Here is a 26763-nt window from a genome sequence, read left to right as displayed (position 1 = left end):
GGAAAAGTGTCCTTCAAGAGTGTGTTTAGTAGGTGTGTGTGCAATTTGGAAATGGAATTTAGAAATGGATTTTAGTGTGAGTGTGTTGCAGGGTATTGTGTGTGTGGCATTTGTGTGTATACATGATGCACAGTGTCTGATCTGACTTGAAACTTTGTAATTGGCCCTCATTACTAGGTGTCTTGTGAGTGATGATACTCCAGCTTTCTGCTGTCTTGGACTCCTGCCTCTCATTTGTTCTGGTGTTCAAAATGTACACTCATTAGCAAATATAGCCCCCTCTGACATTCACTGATGTCCCTGTGGGGTTTGTCAAAACTGCCAAATGTATCCATGAGAAATGTATTCATCTGGTCGAGGTGTGTGTTGTGTAGCCATAGTTGTAGAAGTTGTAGAAGACTAGTCTGGGTGGTTGTAAAAGGTAAAATATGGTCTTTGCTGCAAACCAACTGTCTGAACCACCTCTTGTAGTGTTATGCATGTGTCAGTTTAACAGTGGATAATGTACAGCCTGCTCTTCCACCCATGTTCATATCAATTATCGCCATAGTCACCTAAATGATCGGTTTCGTGGTCATTGTTGTGGCAGATCCTGAAATAGCATTGACGATATCCTGCAGACTGCAAGCTTAACTGCGAGGAGGACACATCAAGGTGTGGACCTGTCTGCATCACTAATGACTATGTGCATGCGTCTGTGTGTCTGCATGTCTGTGCACGCTCGTCAGTGTCATGTATCTGTGCACGCGCACACGTGTCAGCCTTACATAATTCTGTATGTTCTACATGCCCTGCGGGGAGAGCACTTCATGAGATCTACCCTGTGATCTGGCACCCGTACATATACTCCATCCATAGGTGTTGTTCAGACACAATATACATAATGCGTAAACTTTGTTAATGGATTGCTAGCCACTCATGTGCATCTGCAGATAACTGAGACGGAATGTATGTGGGCCATTCCCTTGAGGGGCTGTAATCCTGGGTTTAAACTCATTTATTCTCGACCCTTCCTTTTTGGTCCCGCTGATGGCAACAAGCATAATGAGCTCATCGCTCTGCCTGACCATTGGTCTATAGGCCCCGTATCACTTGGCCAATCACGGGATGATTTGGTGACGTTAGCTTTACATTGGTCTCAGGTTGGCTGCGGAAGGCGGGCTTCTAGTGCGTTGGGTGACGTCAGAAGTAGTGTGGAGTGCTCTATGATTGGTTCGAAGATTGAAGGTAACCGGGTATGAGAAAGACTAGTGGAAGGAGTCAGAGAGCAAAGCTAAGTGTAATAGGGATGCCTAATTATACCGTAACAAGATTGGGCGTACTCTTCATATCGTTTACTACCGCGTTATATGGCTTTGCCGTTTTCAAACTGTTAACAACAATTCAGTCCATTCAAGCTAATACACAGGTGGAATATGGTTTCCACAACAGGTGTCTTTACATCACTCTTTGAGAAAAGTCCTGCATAGTTGAGCATCAAGCCTACACGTATCCTTATAAAACGACTCGTTGTCTAAAGGCTACTACGCTGTCTGTGCTGTCAATATTGAAAGGCTGAGCATGTAGATTGGGTTATTTTTCTCGCCACTGCCCGCCTACTAGTTGTTGCAAGACCTCCTCTAAAATCTAATTGGATTTCACAAACTAGGGTCTGTCCAGCTGTTTCTTGTTTTCCCGTATCACTATTCGACTGTAAATGTTGTCAATCAACTGTACTTTGACATGAAACTCCACCTTCAGACATCTAACCAAATTACTATTGGCTACTGTATCCAATCGTCGACGCCGATTGGCTGAGGTGAGTAGTTGTCAAGGCTTTAGGCTTCATTCACCATTTTGCGACTGTAGTGTAGGACAGGAGCTGTCGTACTTTTCCTCGTTTGGGAGGCTTTTGCGGAAGAAAATTATTTCCGAGCCCAGATACTGACAACCGTTAACAACCTGCAATTTATTTTTTTCCATTTTGGACGAATATCTATGTAGCGTCACTGTTTCTGGGTAAGTTGAAACATACGCTACAAATCTTTCTTCTGCAGCACTGCGGAGGTTTGCCTGTTTTGCTTTGTTGGGGTTTCGGTATTGGGTGTTACTTAAGTAAATATAAGGCGACATTATATTTGTTTCGTGGTCAAATTGGTGTCTGTGTAAACCGGGTTAACTGGAGAGATAAGTGTTTTACCATCCTCAGAGAGAAGAGAGGGGGTAGGGTGCACAGTCAGTCTAAAACTTTTTTTTCTAGAAAACGACAGAACAGCTACTGGGTGAATTAGTCTGCAACAAATAGCATGTTTTAATCTCATTGCTTACAAACTACACTTTCTGAATTAGTTCTGTACAAGCCAGAAAGTATATATTCCAGGTTTCAACGACGTTTTTTCTCTAAGACGACGCAAACGTTTCATTCTGCTTTGGGTGTTCTCTAGTTGAGGGCCTGGTCCTTTCCTGTTGTCCTCAAAATTATACATTGTAAAAGGATCGTCAACTGAACAATCTATTGATCAGTTACTGTAACGTAGTGGATTAGCAGTAGCCTACGATTACCGTTTGCTGTCTCACGCAACGATTGCGTGTAAAGATTCACAAATGTAATTTATTTTTAACGTCGCAGCTTCCTTGTCTAGGTGTGCTTACATAAACCTTCGATGACACAAGTGTTTTTTACACGTACTCACTCGTGCGATCATATTTTGGTGAATGGTGCAGCTTTGTGGATAATATTGCTTAGCGGCCTTGTAGAGCCGAGAGGCCTGCGTCACTCCACTTCTGGGTTCTTTGTGTAGTAGGTGGTAGTAAGCGCAGAGTAGGGCACTACGACCAATAACAGCGCTTGACACACATACAGGCTGCTGCTCAGCAAAAACTTTCTCAGGCCCATAATCCTATGATTTGTTGTCCGCTCTTCGTGCAGAACAACGTACACGCTTTTACAATAGGCCTACCCATATAAGCTCATATAAAGATATACGTGGCGCTGAGTCCATTTTGTTAATAATATAAGACTGTCATTTTTTAAAAATTAGGTGTAGTTAAATATACGTTGCTTGTGATTATGTTAATTAACTGGCAGATGTAATCATTACCAACCTACTTTCGTAATACACGTTAAATCGCTTGGTTTCATTCTAATAATAGTACTTTTAAACACCAGTTTTGTGGAACAGATTTGACTTATGAAATAGAGAAGATAGTTCTGTAAAGCATCAATTCATTGCTTGTCTGGTCTTTAATTTAATTTGTATTTTTTTTTAACATATTTAGGTTGTTTCATGAGTTGGCTGTCTTATCCAACCTTATTTGTATATTTTGCGGTGGTGTGTGAGTGCTAGTAGGAACATGATAGATAACTAGATGAAATTTTATTGGTTTGTTGGACAGCGTTATTTACATAGTCCACAGGCTCCCATAGAACACAGGGTTTAACTGAATAAGGTCTTTTGAATGCTGCAGCTGTGTTGTGGTTTGCTGCATGGCCTTTGCAATGTGCGGCCACACCATCAGCAACCGTGTCAACTACACTCCAGCTCTGTCTAGTGCTGCCAGCATCAAGTGTAGTTTCAATACCCTGCATTCGCCTACACACATGTGCCAGAATGGACTGGCACTGGGTGCATATCCTGCACAGTTAATAATGAAACTTGCACTCTCTGTCTGGCGTCAAATTAAGTCTGATAGAATTTTGTTTTCACTTTCTGCAGGGTAGCACTGGTAAGCTGAGTGTGAATATTTACACCAAGCTGCTCTGTTCATCAGACTCAAAAATATACAGAGGGCTTACCAATGTCATACATATAGAGCGCATGCACATCATTTTACACCATGTTATTTAAAATAAAAGCTGAAGTAACTGGGTCACCCATGATTAATGAGGTTTTCATTTCAGGTGTATGAGTATGAGGTCAGTGTCGTGTGCTGACCCTACATGTGTTGACTCAGGCTAGCCGCTATGCTAACTAAGCCATGGTCACTGTTTTCTGTGGACAAACACCAAGAGTTGGACTCTCCAACTCTGTTGTTGAAGTCTGTTGTTTGGATACGTTTTGCAGTGGTGTTGCATTTTTAGGGAGATAAGGCAGAGCAAAAGAGTCGTCTATAAAAAGAGATGAGTTGAGAGAATGATAAAGAGATAGAGAGCAAGGGATAGTGAAATATAGAAGGGGTGGAGATGTGTACAGTAGTGGGAAGTAAAGCATAGTTAAGGTTGTAGGGGCGGATTGCCTCAGTAATAAAACGCTTAAAGGTCAGTGTGAGTAAGTGAGTGAGAGAGCGAGAAAGAGAGAGAGAGAGTGAGTGTGTGTGCGAGAGAGAGAAATACCAGTGAACCAGGAATTCCCCCGCCTCAACAGTTCTAGCCAAGAAACTTGTGTGTGTTTTATACTTGCCTGGGCATGCAATTTTATTTATGTGGCTATGTTTATTATTTAGCGCGACACACATCAACAATTAGGCTTCACAGTGTACAATTGTCAGCATAGTGCAACAAACTCATAACTGAAGGTAATACAATATTATGCAATAGGTAGCAATTAATTCACTAGATATATAAAACCTTATCTATCAGTATTTTTATGAACATAAAGGTATATTGTGTATGGGTAAATAAGACTTGAAATAACTCTGTACAATGGGCTCTATCAAGCTGTTTTTAATATGTATACAGAGTATTAAAACTAAACTTATCACCTCATCAGTAATCACCCCATACTACTCTCTACTCCAGGCCCTGGAAGAGCAGGACTGCGCCCGAGATAAAGAAAAAAAAGAAAAACAAGCAAGCCAAACAAGAGGAGAACGTACCAGAGAGGAGAGAGAGAAAGAGTGAAGAAAGAAGAAGGCGGGATGAGCAACAGAGAGGCAGGACCAGAGGGAAGATAGAAGAAGAAGCAGGGAGGAGCCTGATCAGCCAACAGCAGAAACAACAGACGAAGGGACAGACAGCGGAGAGCCATGAAGCCATTAAAGAAGGGGGGGAGACCCTCGCCCCCATCCACCCGTGCCAAGGCAGGTAAGAGACGGGGCCAGCCGGACAGCAGTCCAGAGCAGGACCAGTCCAAAGCCTCGCCTCCCTCCCCGAAAAGACACACACCTCCCTCGTCCCACTCAGAGTCCTCCCGCGAGGAGACCCCTCGAACCACGGCGACCCCGGACCGTGATGAGAGCCTCTCTCGCGAGGGGGATTGTGGGAAGGCTGGGGCAGCGGAGGAGCGCCCGAGCAGCTGCAGGTCGTCAGACAGCAACAGCAGCGTGGCCAGCTCCAACAGCAGCCCCAACCCCTCGGCCAGCCGCAAGACGGCCACCTTCAAAGCCCGCGTGCCCAAGAAGAAGTACACCTCCGAGCACTGCTCCTTATCCTCCAGTGTTTCCACAACTGGCGCCGGAAACCATGGCAACCCCAGCACGCCTCCGCTCAGTAGCAGCAGCAGCGGCAGTGGTGCACACAATAACAGCGTCACTGCTCAGCCTCAGGTCAGCACTGCCAGCAGCCAGCAGACCCCAGCCAGCACACAGACCCCCAGTCAGCCTGCAGCCAGCATGGACCCCCACAGCCACAGCCAGAGCGGGGCGGCCACAGCCGGTGCCGGCAAGTACGGGGACAGAGAAGCAGTGGAGAGGCCTCTGGTTTCCAGCCCCCCGCGCTGCTCTTCCACAGACACTGCCAGTGAGCACTCAGCCGATCTGGAAGTGACAGCAACTGCTGCCGTGAGTACACCGACACCCTCAGACCCCCAGCCCGGCGTGGAGCACCCCCACCAGCACCCCCAAGCGCCACCCTCACACAGTAACTCCAGCTCCTTACAGGACAGCCTGACTGGAGGTCTGGAAGATGCCCTAGCTAAAGGGCTGAAGAACCAGCGCGTGCTGGCACGGCAGGGTTCCGGCATGTTCCTAGCTGGCGTGGTACGGCACGTGAGCGGGGAGCAGGGTAGCGTGGAAGTCCAGCTCAACGGGGAAAAGGGCTTAAGCTTCTATCCTTACCAGCCCACCGAAGGAGCAGTAGACCTTGTGTTAGACGCCCCACCTCCAGGTGCAGCACAGGTCGCCATTGGGACCCATGTGTGCGTGCCGTTTGGAGGGGGCCACGAGGGCAGCGAAGGGGCCCAACAGCTCTACAGGGAGGGCCTGGTGACGCAGGTGGATTCCCACCCTGCCGTGTCATTCCCCTACCGCGTGCTGCTGAGGGATGAGCCAGGAGCTGCTGCTGTACATGAAAGGGGGGCTCAGGAGGAGGGTAGCGGAGCCTCCCCCAGTCCTGTGCAGGCTGTGTGGGTGTCCCGGCAGAGCCTGCGTCTCCTGGTGCCACCGTGGGACCTGGATCCAGGCAGCCGTGCCTGGGAGGACCGCGAGGACATGGAAGTGGAGCGCGAACTCTCAAAGTTCATCGCAGGGCCGTTCCACGGGAGGACGTTGCTGCCTCATCCAGCATCTGCACCCCCATCTTCATCCTCGTACTCCTCCTCTTCCTCGACCATTGCTGCAGCTGGGGGTGTGATGATGACATCGGTGCTTAACATGGCAGGTGGCCGAGACTGGGAACGAGAGAGGGAGCAAGAGATTGAGAGAGAGATGGAGCGACAGAGGGAACGAGAGAGGGAGAGGGAACGAGAGAGGGAACGAGAGAGGGAAAGGGAGAGAGAAAGGGAAAGAGAGCGGGAGATGGAGAGGCTCCAGCAACAGCACCACCAACAGCAGCAGACTCCTGAGGAGGACATGGAAGTTACGATATTCAACACAACGCCGATGAGAGATGGAGGAATTGGGATCGCACCCGGAGGCAAGCCCCTGGGTGTGTCCCAACCCCGACACATCCTCTCCAAGCCACCGTACCTATCAGTGGTGCGCAACATCGGACCCCCCCTGGCCCACCTGGCTCTCAACCCACACGCACCCCCATCTTCTGTGCTGTTGGGTCTAGATGGAGCCACCCCCGTGCTCCCCTCGACACCTCAGCTGCCCCCACTTCCACCCTCCTCGCGGGGAGTCCTGGACAAGCCTCCTTCCTCAAACTCCCATGCCTCCTCAGGGGGGTCTGGCTTAGGCGGGGGCTCGGGTTCGGGGTCTCGGTCACGCACCCCTCTGACAGCGGCACAACAGAAGTACAAGAAGGGCGACGTGGTGTGCACCCCGACCGGGATCCGTAAGAAGTTCAACGGCAAGCAGTGGCGTCGGCTGTGCTCGCGTGAGGGCTGCTCAAAGGAGTCACAGCGCAGAGGTTACTGCTCCAGGCACCTGTCCATGCGCACCAAGGAGATGGAGGCTGGAGGTGGAGGACCTGGGCTGGGCCGTGATCGCAGTGGAGCCAGCAGCACAGGAACCCTCACCCCCTCTGACCTGAGACTGGGGAGTGGGCGCACCAGCAGCGAGTTTGACTGGGATGACACGTCTCGCGACAGCAGCGAGGCCAGCAGCCGGGGGGGCGACTCGCGTCCTCGCCTTGTGCTTCCCTCGCTCCTGCCCCATGACCTCTCCCGTGACCTCTCGCGTTTTGACTTCGATGAGTGCGAGGCAGCCAACATGCTGGTGTCGCTCGGAAGCTCCCGCTCGGGGACACCCTCGTTCTCGCCCGTGTCCAACCAGTCGCCCTTTTCACCAGCCCCTTCCCCATCCCCCTCGCCCCTCTTTGGCTTCCGACCGGCCAACTTCAGCCCAATCACAGCACCCCCTTCCCTCAACCCACGCCGGCCTCGCCATCTGAGTGGCACCAAGCTGGGCACGCCAGGATCGGATAGAGAGCGCCACCTGTCGGGCGTGGTGTCTACCTACCAGACCAACCTCACTTTCACCGTGCCCATGAGTCCGAGCAAGCGCAAGCCCGATGCACAGCCCCCGTCTCTGCCCATGGCCCATTCTGCCCCGCACGACTACAGCAAGCCAGAGGTCCAGCAGGCCCAGCTGGTGGTGGGTGACCCAACGCTGGGGCTTAATGCAGCTGGTTTCAGAGTCTTATCCCCCCAAAGCCAGCCTCCCACTCCGTCATTCTCCCGGCCCCGCAGCGCTGCCAGCCGGCCCTCGTCCTCTGCCGCTTCTACCCCTCCACCCATGCTGGTATCCCCCACGCCGCCTTCCCCCTTGCCTCAGGAGCCTAGCCCTCGCCGGGGCCTGCCGCTCCGCGACTCCCCTGTCATCGTGCGCAACCCAGATGTCCCTCTTGCAAAGTTCAGCGAGGGACCCCTGGGCAGCCGAAGAGGCAGTGGAGGAACCATGGCAGGTGGTGGAGCGGGTGTGGGAGGTGGAGGCGGGGGTCGCCCACGAGACAATGGAGGCCAGCCCCTGCACCTCAGTGGCACCTTGCAGGCCCCCGTGCCCATCAACGGCGCCAGCGCCACCAATGGAGCCGTGCTCCTGCGTAACCCCACCTCCACCCTTGTGCTCGTTACCTCCGCCCAGTCCCTGACCACCGCCTCCACCACCCGCTCCGCCCACACAGGCTTGGTAGGAGTCTCTACCTCCATCGATGGAGCCGGTCCGGCCATGGCCAGCGGGGGCACAGGAGAGGGGAGAGAGAGAGAGAGGAACCCCGGGGAACATGGAGACACCCACGGAGGGATGCTGTCTCAGCCGGTGGCCTGCCACCCAACTCCCACTGCCCTGCTGCCACTCATCGTGCCCGCAGAATCCCCCCACCCCGCCCCACGCAAGGACATCATCATGGGACGTCCAGGAACAGGTAAGGAGGCTTCATGAATTAAAATGACATTACATGACTTCGGGAAAACTGTGATGTCAATAGTACAGTCAAATAGCACTTTTAGCAATACTATTCATGCCATGTTCACGCATAGTTCATGTAGACTATAGAATAGCCATTTTAAGGCTGTGTTAGGATTTCAAACATTACAAGGGAGGGAGGAGGTGTTTCTATGGTATGATTCATGCACATATGTATAATGTGTAATGTTTGTCTAGACGTATAGTAGTTAGGTGTGCCAAATGAGTATATTACCTAATCTCTTTGGTATGTTGAGACATTATGTACTGCACACCACACACACACACACACACAGAAATACTCACATGCTCTCTCTCTCTCACACACACACACACACACACACACACACACACACACACACACACACACACACACACACACACACACACACACAGAGGGGTGTGGTTTAGGGTCAGTATGTCTAAAGTGAGAACTGCAGCTCAGTGTTTCTGAGTGGCTGGAACTTGCCCAGACATGTTGTGGTAGTGAGAGAGGGCAGAGAAAACAGCTACTCTCACACACGCACACACACACACACACACACACACACACACACACACACACACACACGCACACACACACACGCACACGCACACGCATACACACACACACACACACTCACACTCAAAGCCAGTCCTGGAGACTACATGACCTGTCCCTTGAGAGCAACTGAAAAATGTGACCCCTCCTACACACAAATGCTAAAAGCACTCACGCTCACAAAGCCTAATCCAAAGCCACTCCCAGATAACAGATACTATAAACCCTACTCTACAACACTTGCCTATGTGCAGAAAGGTATAATGACACAGTTTCATAACACACACACACACACACACACACACACACACACACACACACACACCTTTCTGCTGAGCAACACAAAAGAGACAAGGCAAGTTGACCTTTGAAACTCGCAAGAACTCACACTCCATGACATAACATGCCCCACTCAAAAAGCTCCAGTGTGTGACACCCTTGTCAAAGGCTTTTCGTCTGTCACTCATTGTTGACACTCATTGTTTTCACTCTCACACCTCCCTCAGTATGGACCAATGTGGAGCCTCGCTCAGTCCCAGTCTTTCCTTGGCATTCATTGGTCCCCTTTCTGGAGCCCAGCCAGTCAAACTCTTCTGGAGCCCAGCCTACTGATGGCCAGCCTCTTGTGAATCAGAGCAAAGGTAAGCTTGGGAGAGAGTGCAGAGTAGGACAGCTGTGGTAGTTTGTGTTTACAGCATCCAGATGCAGCGGGTTGCGCAACTGCACTTCTTGTGGGAAGAAAGCATAACCACATTTACTACACTTGTAGAGTTTCTGGACAAATCGTGTGCACTAGATTCATTTTTTTACGATATAGATCTATGCATGATATATTCATACATTAAAATGTACAACTCATAGTGTGATGTGTTTGTAATACCCTACAACATTCCCCTTAACAACCAAAATATAGTTATACAAACTTTGTATAATTATATTTTGGTTGTTAAGGGGAATGTTGTAGGTTCACCAGTTTCCCCTTAGGCTCCTAATTCTCCCTTCCCTTCCCCTCCCCTCAGAGCCTCGCTGTGGAGTAGCTCTTGTGAGTGACAACCGCAGCGGTCAATCAAGCACAGAGAGAGGCTCACCATCCTGCCCTCCCCCTTCTGCTGAGGACCCTCCCCCAGAGCGTGAAGCAGGCGACAGTGAAACAGAAAGTGATGCAGATGACTTGTAAGTGCACCCACACACACACACACACACACACACACACACACACACACACACACACACACACACACACAGGTCTGGGATCAGTTCCTTCCACTTGAAAAAGGTTGCAATAGAGATGTGTATCCTTCCAAATGTAGAATCCTCACATCATATGACAAGCCCAAATGGAAGAATTAGCAAGGGTTCTACAATGATACACTAATACTTTAAGGGGGCTTTGAGTGGGTCTTCTACTTTTTCTTTGTCAAGACCAATACCCAGATGTTAGACCTCAAGAAATACAAAAATATGTTGCCGATTCCATTCTGATTCCGTTCCCCTACATTAAAGGACAACTGATCCAGGTCACCACTTAGTGCTTGTTACTCTCATGTCTGGAATGTGTCAACACATTAAACCATCACACTTCCCCTGCCGTCACACTTTTCAAAATGAGTCACGAAAGCGAACACAAACAGACTCATACCAGGCGCAGCCAGATCTCACTGACAAAATGGCTGCTGAGACACGACACAGGCTAAAGCTAAAGGCTTCTGTTGGGGTGATTCTCATTTCTTTTATTTGTCTATCCTCCCTTCCGTTTTTCCTCCTTCTTTCCTTTTATACGTCCTAGCCCCTCCCTCTGATAAAAACCTGAAGGAAATGAGGAAGGAATGCAAGGAGGATGGAGGAATAATGACAAATGAGATGTGCTTTCTCTCTCACGCATCATTTTAAAGAGACATCAGTTACTGATGACACCGCAGTGTTATGTCCTAGTAGACTTAACAAAACTGTCATTATATAGAGCATATTAGAAATAATGAATTCTAACTTAATTTAATTGTCATAGGAGAGGCAAAAAAAAAATGAGGGTTGTTGCAATGATTTCTACATACATTGACACAGATCCACATTTACTTCCATTATTTATCATCATTATTTTCTTTGTCTATTATGTCAAATACTAACATCACACTTGCAGAGGTCTCCATTTAAATCCATAAAAAAAACCTAAATGTGTTATTACATGAATTCCAACCTAAACAGAATACACTAGAATGCAAGTTATTATAGTGAAAAAGAAAGACACGATTGCACGTATATTCATGTAAATCGACCCTTTAAAACATAATGTTAAGAAGCAAAAGCTTTGATTATTTTAAACAAACTGTGAGTTGTATTAGGTCTACTTTATATGGAAGTCTGGGGAAATTGCTGACAATACTGACCTAGATATACGTAAGGCCTACCACACTACGGCTGTTGAAATCATTAATAAAATCCTGTTAACAAAGTGTTCAGTTTCTGTTCTCAAGCATGACAATATTTGTTTTTTCAAACACAATCCTGTAGGCAACACACAGTGTGGACACATGCGTCCAATTTCCGATTTCAGTCCGATTTAAATTGGATATTGGACACATGTGACTCCCCAGAACTAGATTCATTGTGTCCAGCTTGAGTCCGACTGGACTCCGATGTAAACCCCTGGACACACGATTCGATTCCGCTGGGAATTGGACTGGGCGCGCATGTGTCTCTCGAAACTAGATTGAAATTGGACAACAACAACTTTTGCACGTGCTTGAGATCGTGCCCACAGACATATACATGCATCATATATGTCTATGATATGATAATCGCTGCTAGACGCTCAGTTCTTGTGCTCCCTCTCATTCACGTTGAAATACTGAAAGCGAAACTGAAACTTATAAACTGCAACGCAACTGTTTGGGACAGAATGCGCTAATTCAGTGAACAAATATTTTCATATTACTTTTTCACCAGTTGTTAGTCATGTAATCCTTTCATATCGATGTGAATCAATCAATACTAATACAAATTTAACTGTGGTGTGTTTTTTTTTCATTTCACAACGTATTTACTGTATAATCAACGGTAGCAGATGTAAACATTCCGCATTTGATTTGAACTGACACGGCCAAGAACTAGTTGTGTCACTGCCATGTGCTTAGAGATAGAGCAGTTAACCCCCCATGGAGACCCCATGGAGAGAATTGAATGGGATCGAAGTGCTGCCATCATGTGTCCACACTGACAGTCATCAATGTTTAGTTCAAGTTGGCACATTTGATGACTATTGAAGCATGTGAGGAAATTTTCTTGGTTTGACTGATTTATTTCAGTTAATAAACAATTACATCTTTTTTTAAATAGTGGGTTGACAGATGTGAAGAAAGCATAATAAGAAATGGGAAGGGGAATTTTCAGCTTTGGGGCTATACCTCATGCAATACCAAATCTCTACCTCTAGACAGAAGACGCATCCCTAAAAAGACTCCCGCATAGAATGCTCTTGTGTTTCCTCGCTCATCGGTCCTCTGTCCTCCCTCCTCTGTCCTTGTCTCCTCTGGCAGCAATTAGACAAATGAGACGTCTGTCATGACGTCACACTTCCAATGATTTCCGGGGCACGAGCAGGAGGACCAAGGAGCGAGGACAGAGGAGGCATGCAAATAACGGTTTGAGATGTACCTTGTTAATCAGGCTGAGTAGGGTCATGAGTTCAGTTCCCAGGATGCACCTGTGCAGAAGAAGTGATAAGTGGCTGTGGCTGAATGTAGATGTCGACTTTGATGAGTTTGTGTCTGACATCTTGTCAGGGTCTTCTGAGGAGAAACTCTGACAGATAAATGTATCTCCTTGCCCTCTCCTCCCCTCCCTAGTAAATACAGTGTTGCCAAAGCTAGTCCTTCAATACATTTGAATTCAGTTGAATTCAATATGTTCCCTTCCTTACCCCATCTTCACAGGTTTTTACCAGCAGTGTCCCAGGACCCAGCCCCCTCCACAGGCCAAGCAAAGAGGCGCACACAGTCCCTCAGCGCCCTCCCCAGAGATGGAGACAAGAAGGTGGGTACCCACATCTCCTCTGGTCCACTCCTCTGGTCCACATATCCTCTGTGCTAGAGAATCTGTGGCATTCGTGTCACTATCTATTTTAACTGAAAAAACATGGCCAAAGCGGATTATTACTGTTACCATTCTTATACTGTACATAATACAGTACAATCGAATCACAGCAAAACCTACCAAATAAGCTATGAAGATAGACAACAAACAATATGGAAGACAGAAAGTGACTGGGTGGCCTTAGTTTAGTAGTCTAGTCTTTTTCTCTTCACACTTTACCTATTACCTGTGGGAGGAGGTCAACACTGTTGAGACAACTAGAAAAATCATTGCAGTGAACCTGCAAGTAGCGATAAAATTAAGGTCAGTGGATATGATGTCTAACTGTTCATGCAGAGTACAGTTTGAGGGAGAGATCTGTTTTATGAAATATTTGAAAATGTTTAATTTCACTTGTCAGACAAGTGCACCTGGCTTATCTAGTACTCTCACAGCCTTCAGACAACTTTGAATTTGACTCAGTTTTTCTGCAAAAGTACATCATGACCTTCTTTCTCTTACAAATCTCGCTCTCGCCCACACTCAAACTCTCTCTCTCTTTCTCTCTCTCTCTCTCTGTCTCTCTCTGTCTCTCTCTCTCTTTCTGTCGCTCTCTCTCTCACACACGCACATGCCTTTCCAGAGGGAGAAAGACCACATCCGACGGCCCATGAATGCCTTCATGATCTTCAGCAAGCGTCATCGGGCACTGGTGCACCAGAGGCACCCCAACCAGGACAACCGCACGGTCAGCAAGATCCTGGGGGAGTGGTGGTATGCACTGGGGCCCAAGGAGAAGCAGAAGTACCATGACCTCGCCTTCCAGGTAAAGACATGAAATTCATGAAAACACATTTACCCGCCTTCACACACACCCCCCCCCCCACACACACACAGGAAAAATGCATTTCATTTGTCTTAGACACTTCCTTGTCTCACACAAGGAACACATCCAGCTTTACATCCTATGTATGTATAGTCTCTCTACACTCCCCTTGTGCTCACTCTCTCTCTCTCCCGCTCTCTCTCTCTCTCTCTCTCTCTCTCTCTCTCTCTCTCTCTCTCTGTCTTTCTCTCTCTCTCTCTTTCTCTCAGGTGAAAGAAGCCCACTTCAGAGCACACCCAGACTGGAAGTGGTGTAATAAAGACCGCAGGAAGTCTCTGTCCGAGGGCCGCGGGACCCCAGGGGCCAAAGAGCTGCGTGAGCGCAGCGCCTCCGAGAGCGCAGGTGAGTCTCCGTCACCAACACTTTCACTGTCCCCATCACTATTACACAATGTGTGAAAATTAGGGTTGTCAAAATAACGCGTTCATTAATTAGAGAAAAATAAATACATTCAACACAGATTAATCTCACACTATTATATTATTGTACGTATTATATTTTGCTGAATGTTGGTTTCTGTGTTTAGTATTAGTGCGTGTCTTTGGGAGTGCAGGGCGTGTGCGTTTATTCTGTGTTTGTGTGCGTTTGGCGGTCTGTGCATGGTCACAAGCTGTTCTGTCCCCAACGCGTTTGCAGAGGCCCAGTCTCAGGGAGTGGACCAGAAGGTAGTGGGGTCGAACTGGACCCCCGGAGCAGAGCGACGCTCGGGACCCCTGGGAGGACAACACCCTCGGCCCCGCGCTTTCTCCCAGAGTGCCGTGCACAGCCTGGAGAGGAGGGAGCGAGAGAGAGACATGGAGAAAGTGAGAGACTTCTATATGGATATTTCAAAGTCTTTCCTCACCCTGGACACTTTTCTAGTCACTCACTGTCTTCCATTCACTCCTCCTTCATCTCTTTCTATTTTTTCCTTCTTTGGATCATTTTCTAACCCCTGCTATCTTTCCTCTTCTCTCTTTGGCTTGCTCTATTATTAACTTTCATTCTCTCTCTTTCGCCTCCTCCATCTTTCTATCCATCCCCCCCTCTCTCTTTTTTCCTCTCCCTCCACGCCTTTCGCACCATCTCTTTCCCTGGTCCCCATCACCAACACCTTGTCTGTGCCTATCCATCATTTCTCTTTCAATGGTTATTTCTGTCCCATACCATTAAATCCCTCTCTCTCTCTCTCTCTCTCTCACTCTTAGATGTGTCAGGAAGGAGGGAGTGGGTCCCGCCCGCGGCAGTCCGGCTCGTCTAGACTGCAGCGGGGGATCAGTGAGGACGTGACCAGCGACGAGGAGCGCATGGTCATATGCGAGGAGGGCGACGATGACGTCATAGGTGAGCCTGTTTAAAGTGACCATGAGGCCAACAGTCACAAACAAACAAAGCTTTCTCAGTCACAAACAAATTGCCATGTACAAGACTTTTTAGAAAAGTCATCTGTTGCTGAATTGACAGAACTAATGCTTATTCAGTGTAGAATACAAAGGTGCGTGCGCTTGACATATGTTTGTGGATGACCAACGTGGACGACGGTGCTCAACAGCATACTTTTCAAATGTGTAAACAGGATTCAAATGGACCACAGTAGTCTGTGTCTTGTGTTAGTTCATGTTTGTGTGTTTTAGGTGTGTGTATCTCGCTGAGGCCTGTATCTTAGCAACCCAAGAAACAAACACCTTTTAGTCCTCTGAAGGAAAAAATTGCTTCTCTTGGTGTTAGGAAAAGTTTTAATGTAATTTTAACTGACACAGGGCAAATAACAGGGGCAAAACTTAATGTAAACCAAATTTAGTTTTATGTAGTTTTTTGTCTGAACTGTTTTCACATATTGGCTTGAAATATAATATAATAGTGGTCAGGAGGAAGAAAATCCATTGGAGATATACCTGAATATAGTTCTGTGCTGCCCTGTAACGTCAATTAGTTTGTTTGCTTGAGATCTCTGCTGTTGGATAAGCATAAAAGGTCTGTAAAAGGTTTCTTTATGTGTAGCTTAGATACATGCAAAGCGAGTGCTGCGGTTACCCTGTGTGGGTGTGCTATTTACATTGTTCACACACACACTATTTATGGTATTTTACATTAAAGGAAATGTCTGAGCTGCAGCGTTTTTCCTCACAGTTTCATTTCCAATGTCAAGTCGTCCTCAGTTCCGCGTTACTCCACCGTGTCTATATATCCAGTTTGTTCAATGTCTACTGGAGAGCCCCGTCGTGGCAGGCTTGTACTTGAGTGTCAGTGAATAAAAAATGCAGTGTCTACAGAACATGATCTCGTTCGACAGGGTTCGTCATTTCTCTTTTTCACTCTCTCTCTCTCCATTAGAGTTTTTTGGTTAAAGATGCCAAAGTGTTGCCATGACAGACCCTGGGCACCATTTGTACTGCAGATTGATTTTGACTCAGTCCCCGTCTTTTTCTCTCCCCTCTGCCCCCACCGGATATGATGAGCTATCGATTCATCCTTGCGTCTGGCTGGAGCCTACAAAGAAAAGAAAAGCTCTCCAGCCTGAGCCAATAATAACCGCTCTGTCACTCCCGCTTTTCATTCGCTCAGTGCAGGGTCAGCGCCCAGAGTAGAAGTGGCCTGGTACACGTCTGGCCTGTCTTGGCTTGTGTCTGCTCCTGTCCATCTGTGTTTTTGGATAGGCTTACTCATGCTCACTGTGTCCTCTGATTGGCTGGAGCATGCTCTTGGGGTCGTCTGATTGGCTGACTTTCTGGGCATGTGTTTTTTTGTGCCTGATTGCAGATGACTCCTTTACCGAGGGCTCTATAGACCTGAAGTGCAAGGAGCGGGTGACAGACAGTGATGAGGAGAACGTGTCCGCGGATGAGGCCGACGGCAAGGTGGCTCTCAATCAAACACACACACACACACACACACACACACACACACACACACACACACAACCCATGGAAAGGAATCATTACTGACCCATAACTCTCTCTCCCTCTGCCTCTCCCTCTCCCTCTCTCTCTCTCTCTCTCTCTCTCTCTCTCTCTCTCTCTCTCTCTCTCTCTCTCTCTTTCTGCCTCTTTCCACAGCGATCCTTCCAGCCTGTTGTCCGTCCCTCGCATTCCTTCTCCCCCAGCAGTGACCCATCGAAAGGTGTGGTGGGCCGTGCAAGAGGCAACAGTGACAACATGGAGAGGAAGACCAACATGGTAGGTGGACTGGACAGCGGGAGACTCAAGGAGGTGAAAGAAGAAGTCGAAGGAGTGTCACAGCTTCCCACTCACTCACTCTCATCCTCCACGCCCACTCACCATCCCGGGAATGGCGTGACCCAGGTGGTGGGCGCGGTGCGAATGGCCCACACCATGGTGACCAGCGTGATGCGGCCCGTGGCCAGCACCCCCGTGCCCATCGCCAGCAAGCCTGGCGACAACGGCCTGCACGCGGACAAGAAGACCAAGCTACTGATTGGAGCAGGAGGAGCAGCAGCAGCAGGAGGAGGTGCCATAGCAGTAGGGGGTGGGTACTTCCCCTCGTCCTCTCCCAAACCGGTGGGGGGGCAGGGGGGGCTGGTCACCAGCCTGGTGCTGGGAGGGGCCTTCTCCAACCAGCCCACCCTTCAGCTCCTCACCCCGCCCCAGCCCCTCCCCTGCTCTGCCGCTAGCCCCACCCACGCTAACGGTGCCCTCCCCCTTTCCCTGCTGCAGCCCCAGTTCCTCCCCGCCTCTGCGCTCACATCCCCCGCTGGGGGCAAGCCTGTCACTCAGGTGCATTACATCCTGCCCACCCTGCCCGCCAACCCCAAGAGCCCCTCCCCGCAGCAGCCAACCAGTGTCCTCACTTTGCCCACAGCCCCGCCCACCCACATGTCCTTGGCCAATGGTGTGCATTCGGGGGCAGGACCAGGGATAAGATATGCCTCAGTTCCTGCAATGGGCGGACTCAGCCCAGGAGGAGGAGGTGAGATGGAGAATGTGATTGGCTTCTATGGACAAACATGGAATGAAAAGATTCCAATGAAATTAAACACTAAATATTTAGATTTCTTTTGAATTTAAGCATGAAAGGCATGCCATTGGTCAACCTATACCCTCAAATATACCAATACACTAGTGACAGCCAGTCACACATACGTGGCTCATGGTGTCATCCTCGTCTCCCTCTCTTAATCTCTTGTCTTTTTTTCCAGTTCAAGCACAGTCCCCCGTCTTGCAGAGCAAGATGCTGGTTCCCATGGCGACCATGAGAACAGTTACCACGCCTCCGCAGCCCATCTCTCTGGTAGCCCCACCACTTCCTGTTCAAAATGGTGCTCAACCAGGAAGTAAGGTGCGTGAGCAGCTCCAGCCACAAAGACCGGTTTCAGAAAGTGCACTTCCACTTTCCTGTTCTATAATTAGCTCCCTGTCGAAACAGAGAGTCAATATGGGTGAAATGATCCTCAGTTTACGTCCTTGTGTGTGAAGTCATTACCATGAATTATGACTCACAAGTCTTTTCCTGTTCCAGATCATTCAGATTGCTCCGATGCCTGTGGTCCAGACCAATGTTCATCCCTCAGCAGCAGTGCACCCTGGGAATTCCTTCCCTGTTTCCATGGGAACAGCGACTGTTATGGCTCCGGGCTCGGCTCCCCCACAGACTGTTCTGCTAACTCCTCCACCCACAAGGTTGTATGTGTGTCTGTGTGTGTCTGTGCTTGACATGGTCCTTGAATTGAATTGAGGCCTAGGGAATCCACACGGTTTCAAGAACCAGCACCTAACTGTGTGTTTGTATTTGTGTCCCCTCTAGGATCACTTATGTGCAGTCAACCCCAGGCGTGGCTGCCCCTATGCCACTGGTCTCCACAGCAACGGTCTGCTCCCCTCAGCAGGCTCCACCTCTCTCTGGTACAGCGTTCCTGCCATCACCCCTGGCAACTCTGGGTTTCACTGCCATAGCACCTGCTGGTCAGGCCCTGGTCCAGCCAATTGCAGCAGGTGAGAAGAAACCAGTGACAAAACGTAAATGTGAACTTAAATGTAAAATGGTAGCATACTCAGTTATTAAAGCTGAACCTGTATTAGACGCTGATTGTACACCTTGTAATGCATCTGTATTTATCAGTCTCTCTTTTTCTTTCTATCAGGTCAGCCCCCCCTCTTGGCCCCAGCTCCTCCCCCCAGCTGTCCATCACAGCCCACCGCAGCCAATGGAACTCCCCGCCAAGTTCTCACAGCCATCTACCCTGCCCCCAGCGTCACCCTAGCAACAGGGGTGATGTCTTTGGCAACTGTACCCCCAAACATGACCCTTTCCCCCCCTTCCTCCCACCCAGACTCCCCCTCCTCCACCCTGCACATAGGGACAGCCACACCTGTGACAGCGCAGCTGGCAGAGCACCTGCAGGCGCAGCCTCATGCAGACAGACAGGTTGGCATGTCTCCCGTCGCTGAGGAGATGGAGAGGCAGATCGCAGCGGAGAAGCACACGGACGCAGAAGCACAGGTGGAAACCCCGGCCCATACTGCAGCAACAGCACAAGCAGGCGGCCCAGCCCTGCACCTCACACCCACTGGTAAACCCCAATTCTCCAGCTCTTTATTACAATGTCATTAAAGTGCTCTAGTAAGGCTTTACTTTGAGGTTCAATGAACAAACATTTGCCAGAAGTACTGTAAGGGTAAGCAGCAGTTAGTGGGCTAACACCACATCTTTAGAATCAAAGATCTAGATTGTTTTGGTCAGCCCCATTTTCAGACATAGTGAATGAAAAGTAGTGGAGAAGTGCCACTTCCTAGAGAGAAATCGGGGCTTGGCCGAAATCGGAGTACTGCCATCATGTGCACGCACTGAAGGATACAGTCTGTGTGGGATTGTAAGATACATTCCAATCCAGACCTGTGAATCATGCATTTTCAAGTTTAGTTAAAGTGGTCCATGTCACTCTATTATACTCATAGTCGATTAAGCTAATGCTACATTACTTAACCGTGTGTCTCTAAGTTTAAAGTCTAAAGTCTCTCAGCTATCATGTCATGATATGTTTTGTATTGCATTCCTTTCTTGTCAGGGAAATATCAATGCACCACTGCCTCACTTTCTATTCAATGGGAAATGTGCTCTCCCAAAATGACTCCTGTTTCTTCGAAAGCCATAGGTGACATTGATAATATCCCTGCAGGTCGCCATGGTAGCACGCAGGTCAAAGCTCAGGATGCAGCCAATCAGAGTGAGACAGATGGAGAGAGGAAGATGGAGGAGGGTGGTGCCTCATGGCGGGACCAAGCGGCTGAAGGACAGGGGTCCGATAGGGCCCCCAAGGGCCACAGCACTGACGGGAGTGGGAAGGAGGAACACAGCAAAGAGGTGAGGAGGACGGACAGAGTTTTTAGTGATTAGCATAGCATGGCTCCCTCTTTTCCTCTTTTCCTCTCTCTCTCCCTCTCTAAATCCATCTATGCCAATATTGTTGTGTGAAAGTGAAAGGATTAGTTTTGTACTGACCTTCACCTCTTTCTCTGTTTGTCTCTCTCTGTGTCATTCTCTCTCAACTGCTCTCCCTCCATATAGGTGAGACATAAGGAATCCAACTCCCCCCCGCCTCCTTCCTCAGGACTGGAGCCCCCTCCTCCCCCTCCTCAGAATGACAGAGACAACCCTACTGTCAAGAAGGCCAAGTCCCGCCCCCCGCCCCTCAAGAGGACCTTTGAGCCTGTTGACAGGTAAGCGACAGGGCATTTGACCAATGATGACCAATGACAAGCAATGACTCTCACTACAATGACTGTACATTGTGGGGGGACCCCTGTGATTGACTATACTCTCTTCTTTGATAGGGTGATGTCAGGGTCATACTTCGAGGAGTGTCTGGCCGAACTGCCGGAGTTTCGACCCGAGGAGGTGCTGCCCTCCCCCACACTGCAGAGCCTGGCCACCTCACCCCGAGCCATCCTGGGGAGCTACCGCAAGAAGAGGAGGAACTCCACTGGTAAGACAGAAGGAGATAGTGAAAGAGAGGATGAATGGAAAGAAAAGGAGGAGGAGGAATTTATACTGTGGCTCCAATGGGTAAATGTGACCACTATAGATCATGAAAGTATGAGTTATCAGCGTAGCACATTTACATAGATTAATAGTGTGGACATCACCTTAAGACTTCCAATGGGTTAGTTCGCTACAGAACTAGCAGCACAATGTAGTTAGCTCCTTTATGTTTTATTGCTTTATCTTTTGGTGTGCTGTTAATATTTTTTAATAAGTTGTTAATTTTTTTTAGTTTTTGAGTTTGAAGTGGCTGAAAATGATTTTACCATCAGCATCATCACTTCCAGTCCTGGAGGGGATCATGTGAGGCAGAGCTTGTTGGCACCAGGCTCCTTCCTCATCCCTCCAACCCCTGTAATGTGCTACTTTTATTTCATCAACTGCCCACTGAGTTTAGGGCTTTTCTCACCCTGACAGCCTTTGATTTTCTGGGGTTGCACTTGGGATTTCTATTACATAGCTGGCATGGCTGTGTTTGGCTAGAACGTCTGCTTGGAACAAAATTTCAAAGCTCTTCCTCTCCAGCTTCAAGAGGCTTTGTATTGTTTACTGTGATGTAGACTTTTCTGCAGTTGTCAGATGAGTTTTGAGCCACTGCTCTTTTTGTCCAGCTCTATTGTCTCTAGCGAAGTGATTTTGCATTGCACATTTATTTAGTTTTCCACAGACTCATAGAATTAACAACTCTCTTGGTCATTTGTATGAGTCATTCAGCCATCTCTGCAGAGGAGGTCAAAAAGAGTGTCTTCTTATCAGTTATTGTTTGGTTTTCGAATTCTCTTCTTTGTTCCACTCGCTTATCTTCCTTTACTTTTCTTTCTGCCGTGTCCTCCTCTTCACCCTCCTCCTCCTTGTCATCCTCTCCCCTCTCTCTCTCTCCTCTCTAGATTTAGACTCTGCAGATGACCCCAGCTCTCCTAGGAGGAAGAGTCGCCGGCTGTCCAGCTGCAGCTCTGAGCCCAACACACCCAAAAGTGCTGCCAAGTGTGAGGGGGAGATCTTCACCTTTGATAGAGCAGGTGAACACACACACACACACACACACACACACACACACACACACAAGCTGTGGTAATAAGCTTAATGGGACTGTGCATAGGATGGTGTGCACTCAAACAAAGCATAATTGGTAGAGGGTTTGGTTTTCAATGTTCAGCTGGAATACAGGACATGCATAATTTTATATATATGTAGTAGTGTCACAAATGATGGTGATGGTGACGATTACTTTTTTTGTGTCCTCAGGAGAGCCGGAGGACACGTTGGGGGAGTTGGGGGAGCGCACTTCGTACTCCTCACTGCGCCGCACTCTGGACCAGCGGCGGGCCCTCGTCATGACGCTCTTCCATGACTACGGCTTCTTCCCCTCAAGTAACTAAACATAGCGCTGTCACTTGCCTTTGTTTATCACCATTGGTCTGTTCTGTGGTGGTATTTAACATAAATATCATCAAATTTGCCTCATTATTTGATATTTGTTTCGTTAGCTTAAAATAGACATTACTTAAGTTCAATAAATCATGACTAATTGTAAAGGCCTTAAACTTTAAAAGTCTACAACTATCGCTAATTTCAAGCAAACAGTATAAAAGTTCACATAGCTAAGCGTGTGTGGTTACTGACGACCCACTGAAAAAACGTCCTCTTCTTGCCTCTCATAGCCCAGGCCACGGCTGCCTTTCAGGCCAGCCACTCGGACATCTTCCCCACCAAGGTGTGCCTGCAGCTGAAGATCCGTGAGGTGCGACAGAAGATCATGCAGACGGCCACGCCCGGGGCCTCCGAGGGGGTGGGGGTGATGGGGGTGACAGGCTCAGACTCCGCCTCCACCCCTGGCCCGTCCAGCGTCCCACTGCGAGAGGAGAGTGGGGCGGAACCCGACGAAAGGGGGAGTGGTCATGAGGAGGCCAACTGCACGGGTGAATCGCAGGATTCCACCAGATGAAGAAGAGCGACTTACATTGACAGACAACGACAAACAGCAAAGATGGGAGACTCACAGAGGGAGGAATATTACTTACACTTATTTACATACAACAACACTTTTTTGTGGCTAATTTTTTGGTTTTATTTTTTATCCTTTGTGGGACACACAGGAAATATGTGGCACACTGTCTCGTTACTAGCATTCACATCCACAGCCACTCACATTCACACACATGCATGCATTCACTCACACACCCATACGCACCCAGAAATTGGCACACACAATCACACACACAAGCACACAAATAGATTAAACTCATCAAACATTACCCTCGCAAACTCACAAACTTTTATGCAAGGACACAACGCAAAACAAATAATAAAATCTATATCTATTAGTCTCCGTCTCTCAACGGACACACACACACGACAGGCACAAACAAACTTTTTGTAAAGAGCATGACCTGGCACACACTCACTTTGTACAGCGAGGAGAGGACTGAGCATCTGAGCACCACGCAGACCGATGGCCACAAAGCCCCCCGTCGACTCACCACTTTTCAACCCCCCAGCCCCCCTCCACACATCCAGCATCAGTGGCTCAGTGTCCAGCCACCCAACCTCAGCTCCAGTGCCCTACAATGCTGCGCCTCTGGCAGCCCCTTGACTGACCTCTGCTCATCTAACCAAGCCATCGGCTCTTGCTCTCCTCATTGGCTTGATTGTTGTACTGAATGGATAAGAATGTCTCTTCCTTTTTCTTATTTCTCCTATTTTGGTTTTACTGTTGAAAAGGACAGAACTGGGCCATGGTGGCTGCTTCCAGTGGACCCAGACCCAGTCGCATAGCAGCGGTGCTGGTTCCAGTGGGACCGAAAACACTTTGGTTTCCATGTCTGAGGAGAAAGGGAGGCAGCAGCAGCTCGTCTCAGGTAGCAACAGCAGCAGGAAGTGATGCAGTAGATCACGGCTGGCGTGTGCATTTGCTTCTTCCTGTGGTGTTCGAAATGGCTGTTTTATTACTAGTTATTTTTTCTCTATCCCTTGATTTTTTTTTTTTTCAATTCAAAGTGAACCAAACAAAGGTTTGGTAACTCAAGACTTACTGACCTGCAACTGACCAAGCGGCCGGGCAAAGCGGAGGAGGGGAAGACAAGGCTGTGGTGACTGCCAAAAAACATACACACTCACACACACACACACACAACATATACTAAGAGCGAGTGATATAATGGCACTCACAACATGACAGCAGAGGAACGTATGTATATCTTCAAAAAAGAGGGAAGAATAGACAAAAAAAATGAATGACTAACTCACCAAGCTTGCCCCCTACCCCCTCTGAGTCTGTCTGTAGTATGTGCTTTGTTGTCAGCACTTGTGTCGTTGTGGTGAACCCGGTTAACCTGTGACAACAGTCTGCGTTTTTCCTGGATGGCTGTGGTAGGCCTATCTTTTTAGCACGGACTAATATAAACATACAAACACACCACCTGTTTTGTCTAAGCAGACTTGTGCTCTACTCCTCGCTCTTAAAAAAAGCCTCCTTTCGAGCCTCCATGTTAGGCTATCTTTCCCACCCCCCTGCCTCTCTTATCCTGTAGTGTAGGCTATGGATGGGGGTGCTAGTTTCTTTAAAAAAAGAAAATGTTTCAGTCAGGTGTTTGCACAATAAGTGGTCCAGTGGCCACGTTTGTAATCAGGAAAGTATTGTTTTTGATAGATATTTAAATTTGACTACATCTTAGTTCCATTCCCCCCTGCCCAATCCCACCATACCCCAAAGCTACCTGTTTTTGCTCTTCTCTTTCCTTGCTCAAAACTCCTTTTCCTGCTCTTATGTTTTGTTTTTAAATTCCCCTTTTCTACCCCAACTCTCACCCCAAAAGCCTGGCTTCAGGGTCAGGTGAGGTTTTGTAGCTCAGGATGGATAAAATTAGGATAACCCCAGGGAATTCTGACTCTAGAACAGTGCAATGGGGCGTATTCTCAGGATCTAACCCCTTCACCCTTTCCTCCCCAGTCCCTTTCTCTGCCACTTTATCTCAATGGTGCAATAGGACAGTAGAAGTGAATATGGTTGATACGATTGACAGGATTGTGCCATAGATACTCACTGTACAGTCTGAAGAGCTGTCGTTAAAAAATAAATGTATAAAAATGACAGAAAAAAATGATCTGAGAGTAAAAAAAAAAAGTTCTGAGAAAGTAAGTAATCCAACAGAACAAACTAAAAATCCAAACTATTAATATAGCACTTTCTTTTTTCGTCTTGTTCAGCTGAGGGATCATAACTATGTCTCTCAGTATTCACTTGAATGTGTGAAAAATATATATATATATTTCTATATGTGTATAATATAGAGGTGCGTGTGTGTGTGTGTGTGTGTGTGTGTGTGTGTGTAAACGTTTCTACAGGAACTCAAGCTAACTTGATTTTCCCTCACTCAAAAGCTGTCACTTCTTACTTGCCTAATTCAATGGCACAACTCTTTAGGACTGTTACTGTATGTTTGTGTAAAACTGACAGGTATGTGAGAAAGCATGAGCAAGACAGAGAGATGACAAGAGAGAGATAAAGAGAGAAAGAGAGAGAGTCATACAGACCCTATGATTAGACAGAAATTTAAAGAATCTTGGCACTTACTATGTCTGCAAACATGCGCTTGCACACACACACATGCATACTGACACCTATGTGTGTACACCTTACGATTGTGTATCCAATAAATGGTCCTTACTTTGGAGAAGGAATTTTAGAATGAGAAAGAGTGTTAGCCCATAAACAGGCATGTTGACCATGTGCAATATTTCTAAACAAAATGAATATTGAAAATATTAAAGACCTAACCCAACCAAATCTGTGCCGTTTGTTCACTGGTTTTTGAAGTCTAAATGTGTGTGTTTTTCTATACACCATATATTCTCATCTATTTTTATATGTAGGTTTATACATACACACAAAATCACAGTTTAAATTCTGTCTGGCCAGCTTATCACAAAGAGTTGATACAGGCATAAATCCAAGGGTGCAGCTACCATCAGCCAGTATCTACAACATCAAACAGCCTGCACATGATGAATGAGACACCAACTCACTGAGTCATCTAACAAAGTTATATAGTGAGGAAATTGCCATGTTATTCAATCTAAATTCATGTGGGTGGTTGTTAGTGGAAAAAGAAAATACATACATACATACATAACCACACACAACACAGTACCTTGGGATTCCATTGCAAACTGAAATTAACACCCAACTACCTCCACAGAGGGAGAGATTTTGAGTAGCCATAGTGGAAAGAACAAGATCCAGTTACATTATGCAAAAGCTGTGGCAGTCAGTAGCTGCCCAGTTGACACAGTAGGCTTTCAAAGAACAGGCCTGAAAACTGCTGGTATGGATGGTGACCTGTAACATTTTCTAAATGGCTGAAGGAATCATCCCAACTACTAGAAGCAAGACACTGTCTAACGGGTTAGTTCATGTCTTCATGGCCACTCGTCTAAATGAAAGACAAAACCTCCATAAATACATCAATGAAATTGTTCCTGGTGAAGAAATCTGTAGGAATGAATGAGGCGCTGGTAGAGGATGTCCCATGACAACATAAACCATCCCCAGCATGTACAATTGACAGATTACAGGCTAATATTTGGAAGT

At 47.7% G+C, this 26763-nt stretch overlaps 1 protein-coding gene across 2 annotated transcripts; it reads left to right on the top strand.

Moving 5' to 3' along the window:
• The first annotated feature begins 1859 nt into the window (after positions 1 to 1859).
• Positions 1860 to 25942, top strand: cica (capicua transcriptional repressor a). 2 transcript variants are annotated; one of them, XR_013968623.1, is made up of 22 exons: positions 1860 to 1998; positions 4718 to 8662; positions 9751 to 9885; positions 10264 to 10417; positions 13174 to 13273; positions 13956 to 14138; positions 14408 to 14540; positions 14835 to 15001; positions 15386 to 15521; positions 16938 to 17035; positions 17234 to 18104; positions 18334 to 18473; positions 18654 to 18814; positions 18939 to 19126; positions 19276 to 19704; positions 20311 to 20495; positions 20700 to 20851; positions 20966 to 21117; positions 22061 to 22192; positions 22419 to 22544; positions 22835 to 24031; positions 24171 to 25942. XR_013968623.1 is itself a non-coding variant. In XM_080837183.1 (21 exons), exons 2-21 carry the CDS (start codon positions 4945 to 4947, stop codon positions 23116 to 23118), a joined length of 7644 nt encoding a protein of 2547 aa, XP_080693309.1. In that variant the 5' UTR covers positions 1860 to 1998; positions 4718 to 4944; the 3' UTR covers positions 23119 to 25942. The 2 variants fall into 2 exon arrangements, 1 of the variants encoding a protein (XP_080693309.1); XM_080837183.1 differs by having other exon boundaries at positions 22835 to 25942.
• Positions 25943 to 26763: the final 821 nt, after the last annotated feature.

The sequence above is a fragment of the Sprattus sprattus genome (assembly GCF_963457725.1).
Source record: "Sprattus sprattus genome assembly, chromosome: 4".
Classification (NCBI taxonomy): Eukaryota; Metazoa; Chordata; class Actinopteri; order Clupeiformes; family Clupeidae; genus Sprattus; species Sprattus sprattus.
The sequence above is the reverse complement of the archived record's forward strand: the minus strand, read 5'-3'. Positions and strand labels throughout refer to the sequence as shown.

What these genes read in the sequence shown, in the direction of transcription:
- cica (XM_080837183.1), top strand. Translation starts at nt 4,945, where the DNA reads ATGAAGCCATTAAAGAAGGGGGGGAGACCCTCGCCCCCATCCACCCGT. An exon ending in ACCATGACCTCGCCTTCCAG is followed by an intron (nt 14,139 to 14,407) that starts GTAAAGACATGA and finishes TCTTTCTCTCAG; the next exon opens with GTGAAAGAAGCCCACTTCAG. An exon ending in GGGCGACGATGACGTCATAG is followed by an intron (nt 15,522 to 16,937) that starts GTGAGCCTGTTT and finishes GCCTGATTGCAG; the next exon opens with ATGACTCCTTTACCGAGGGC.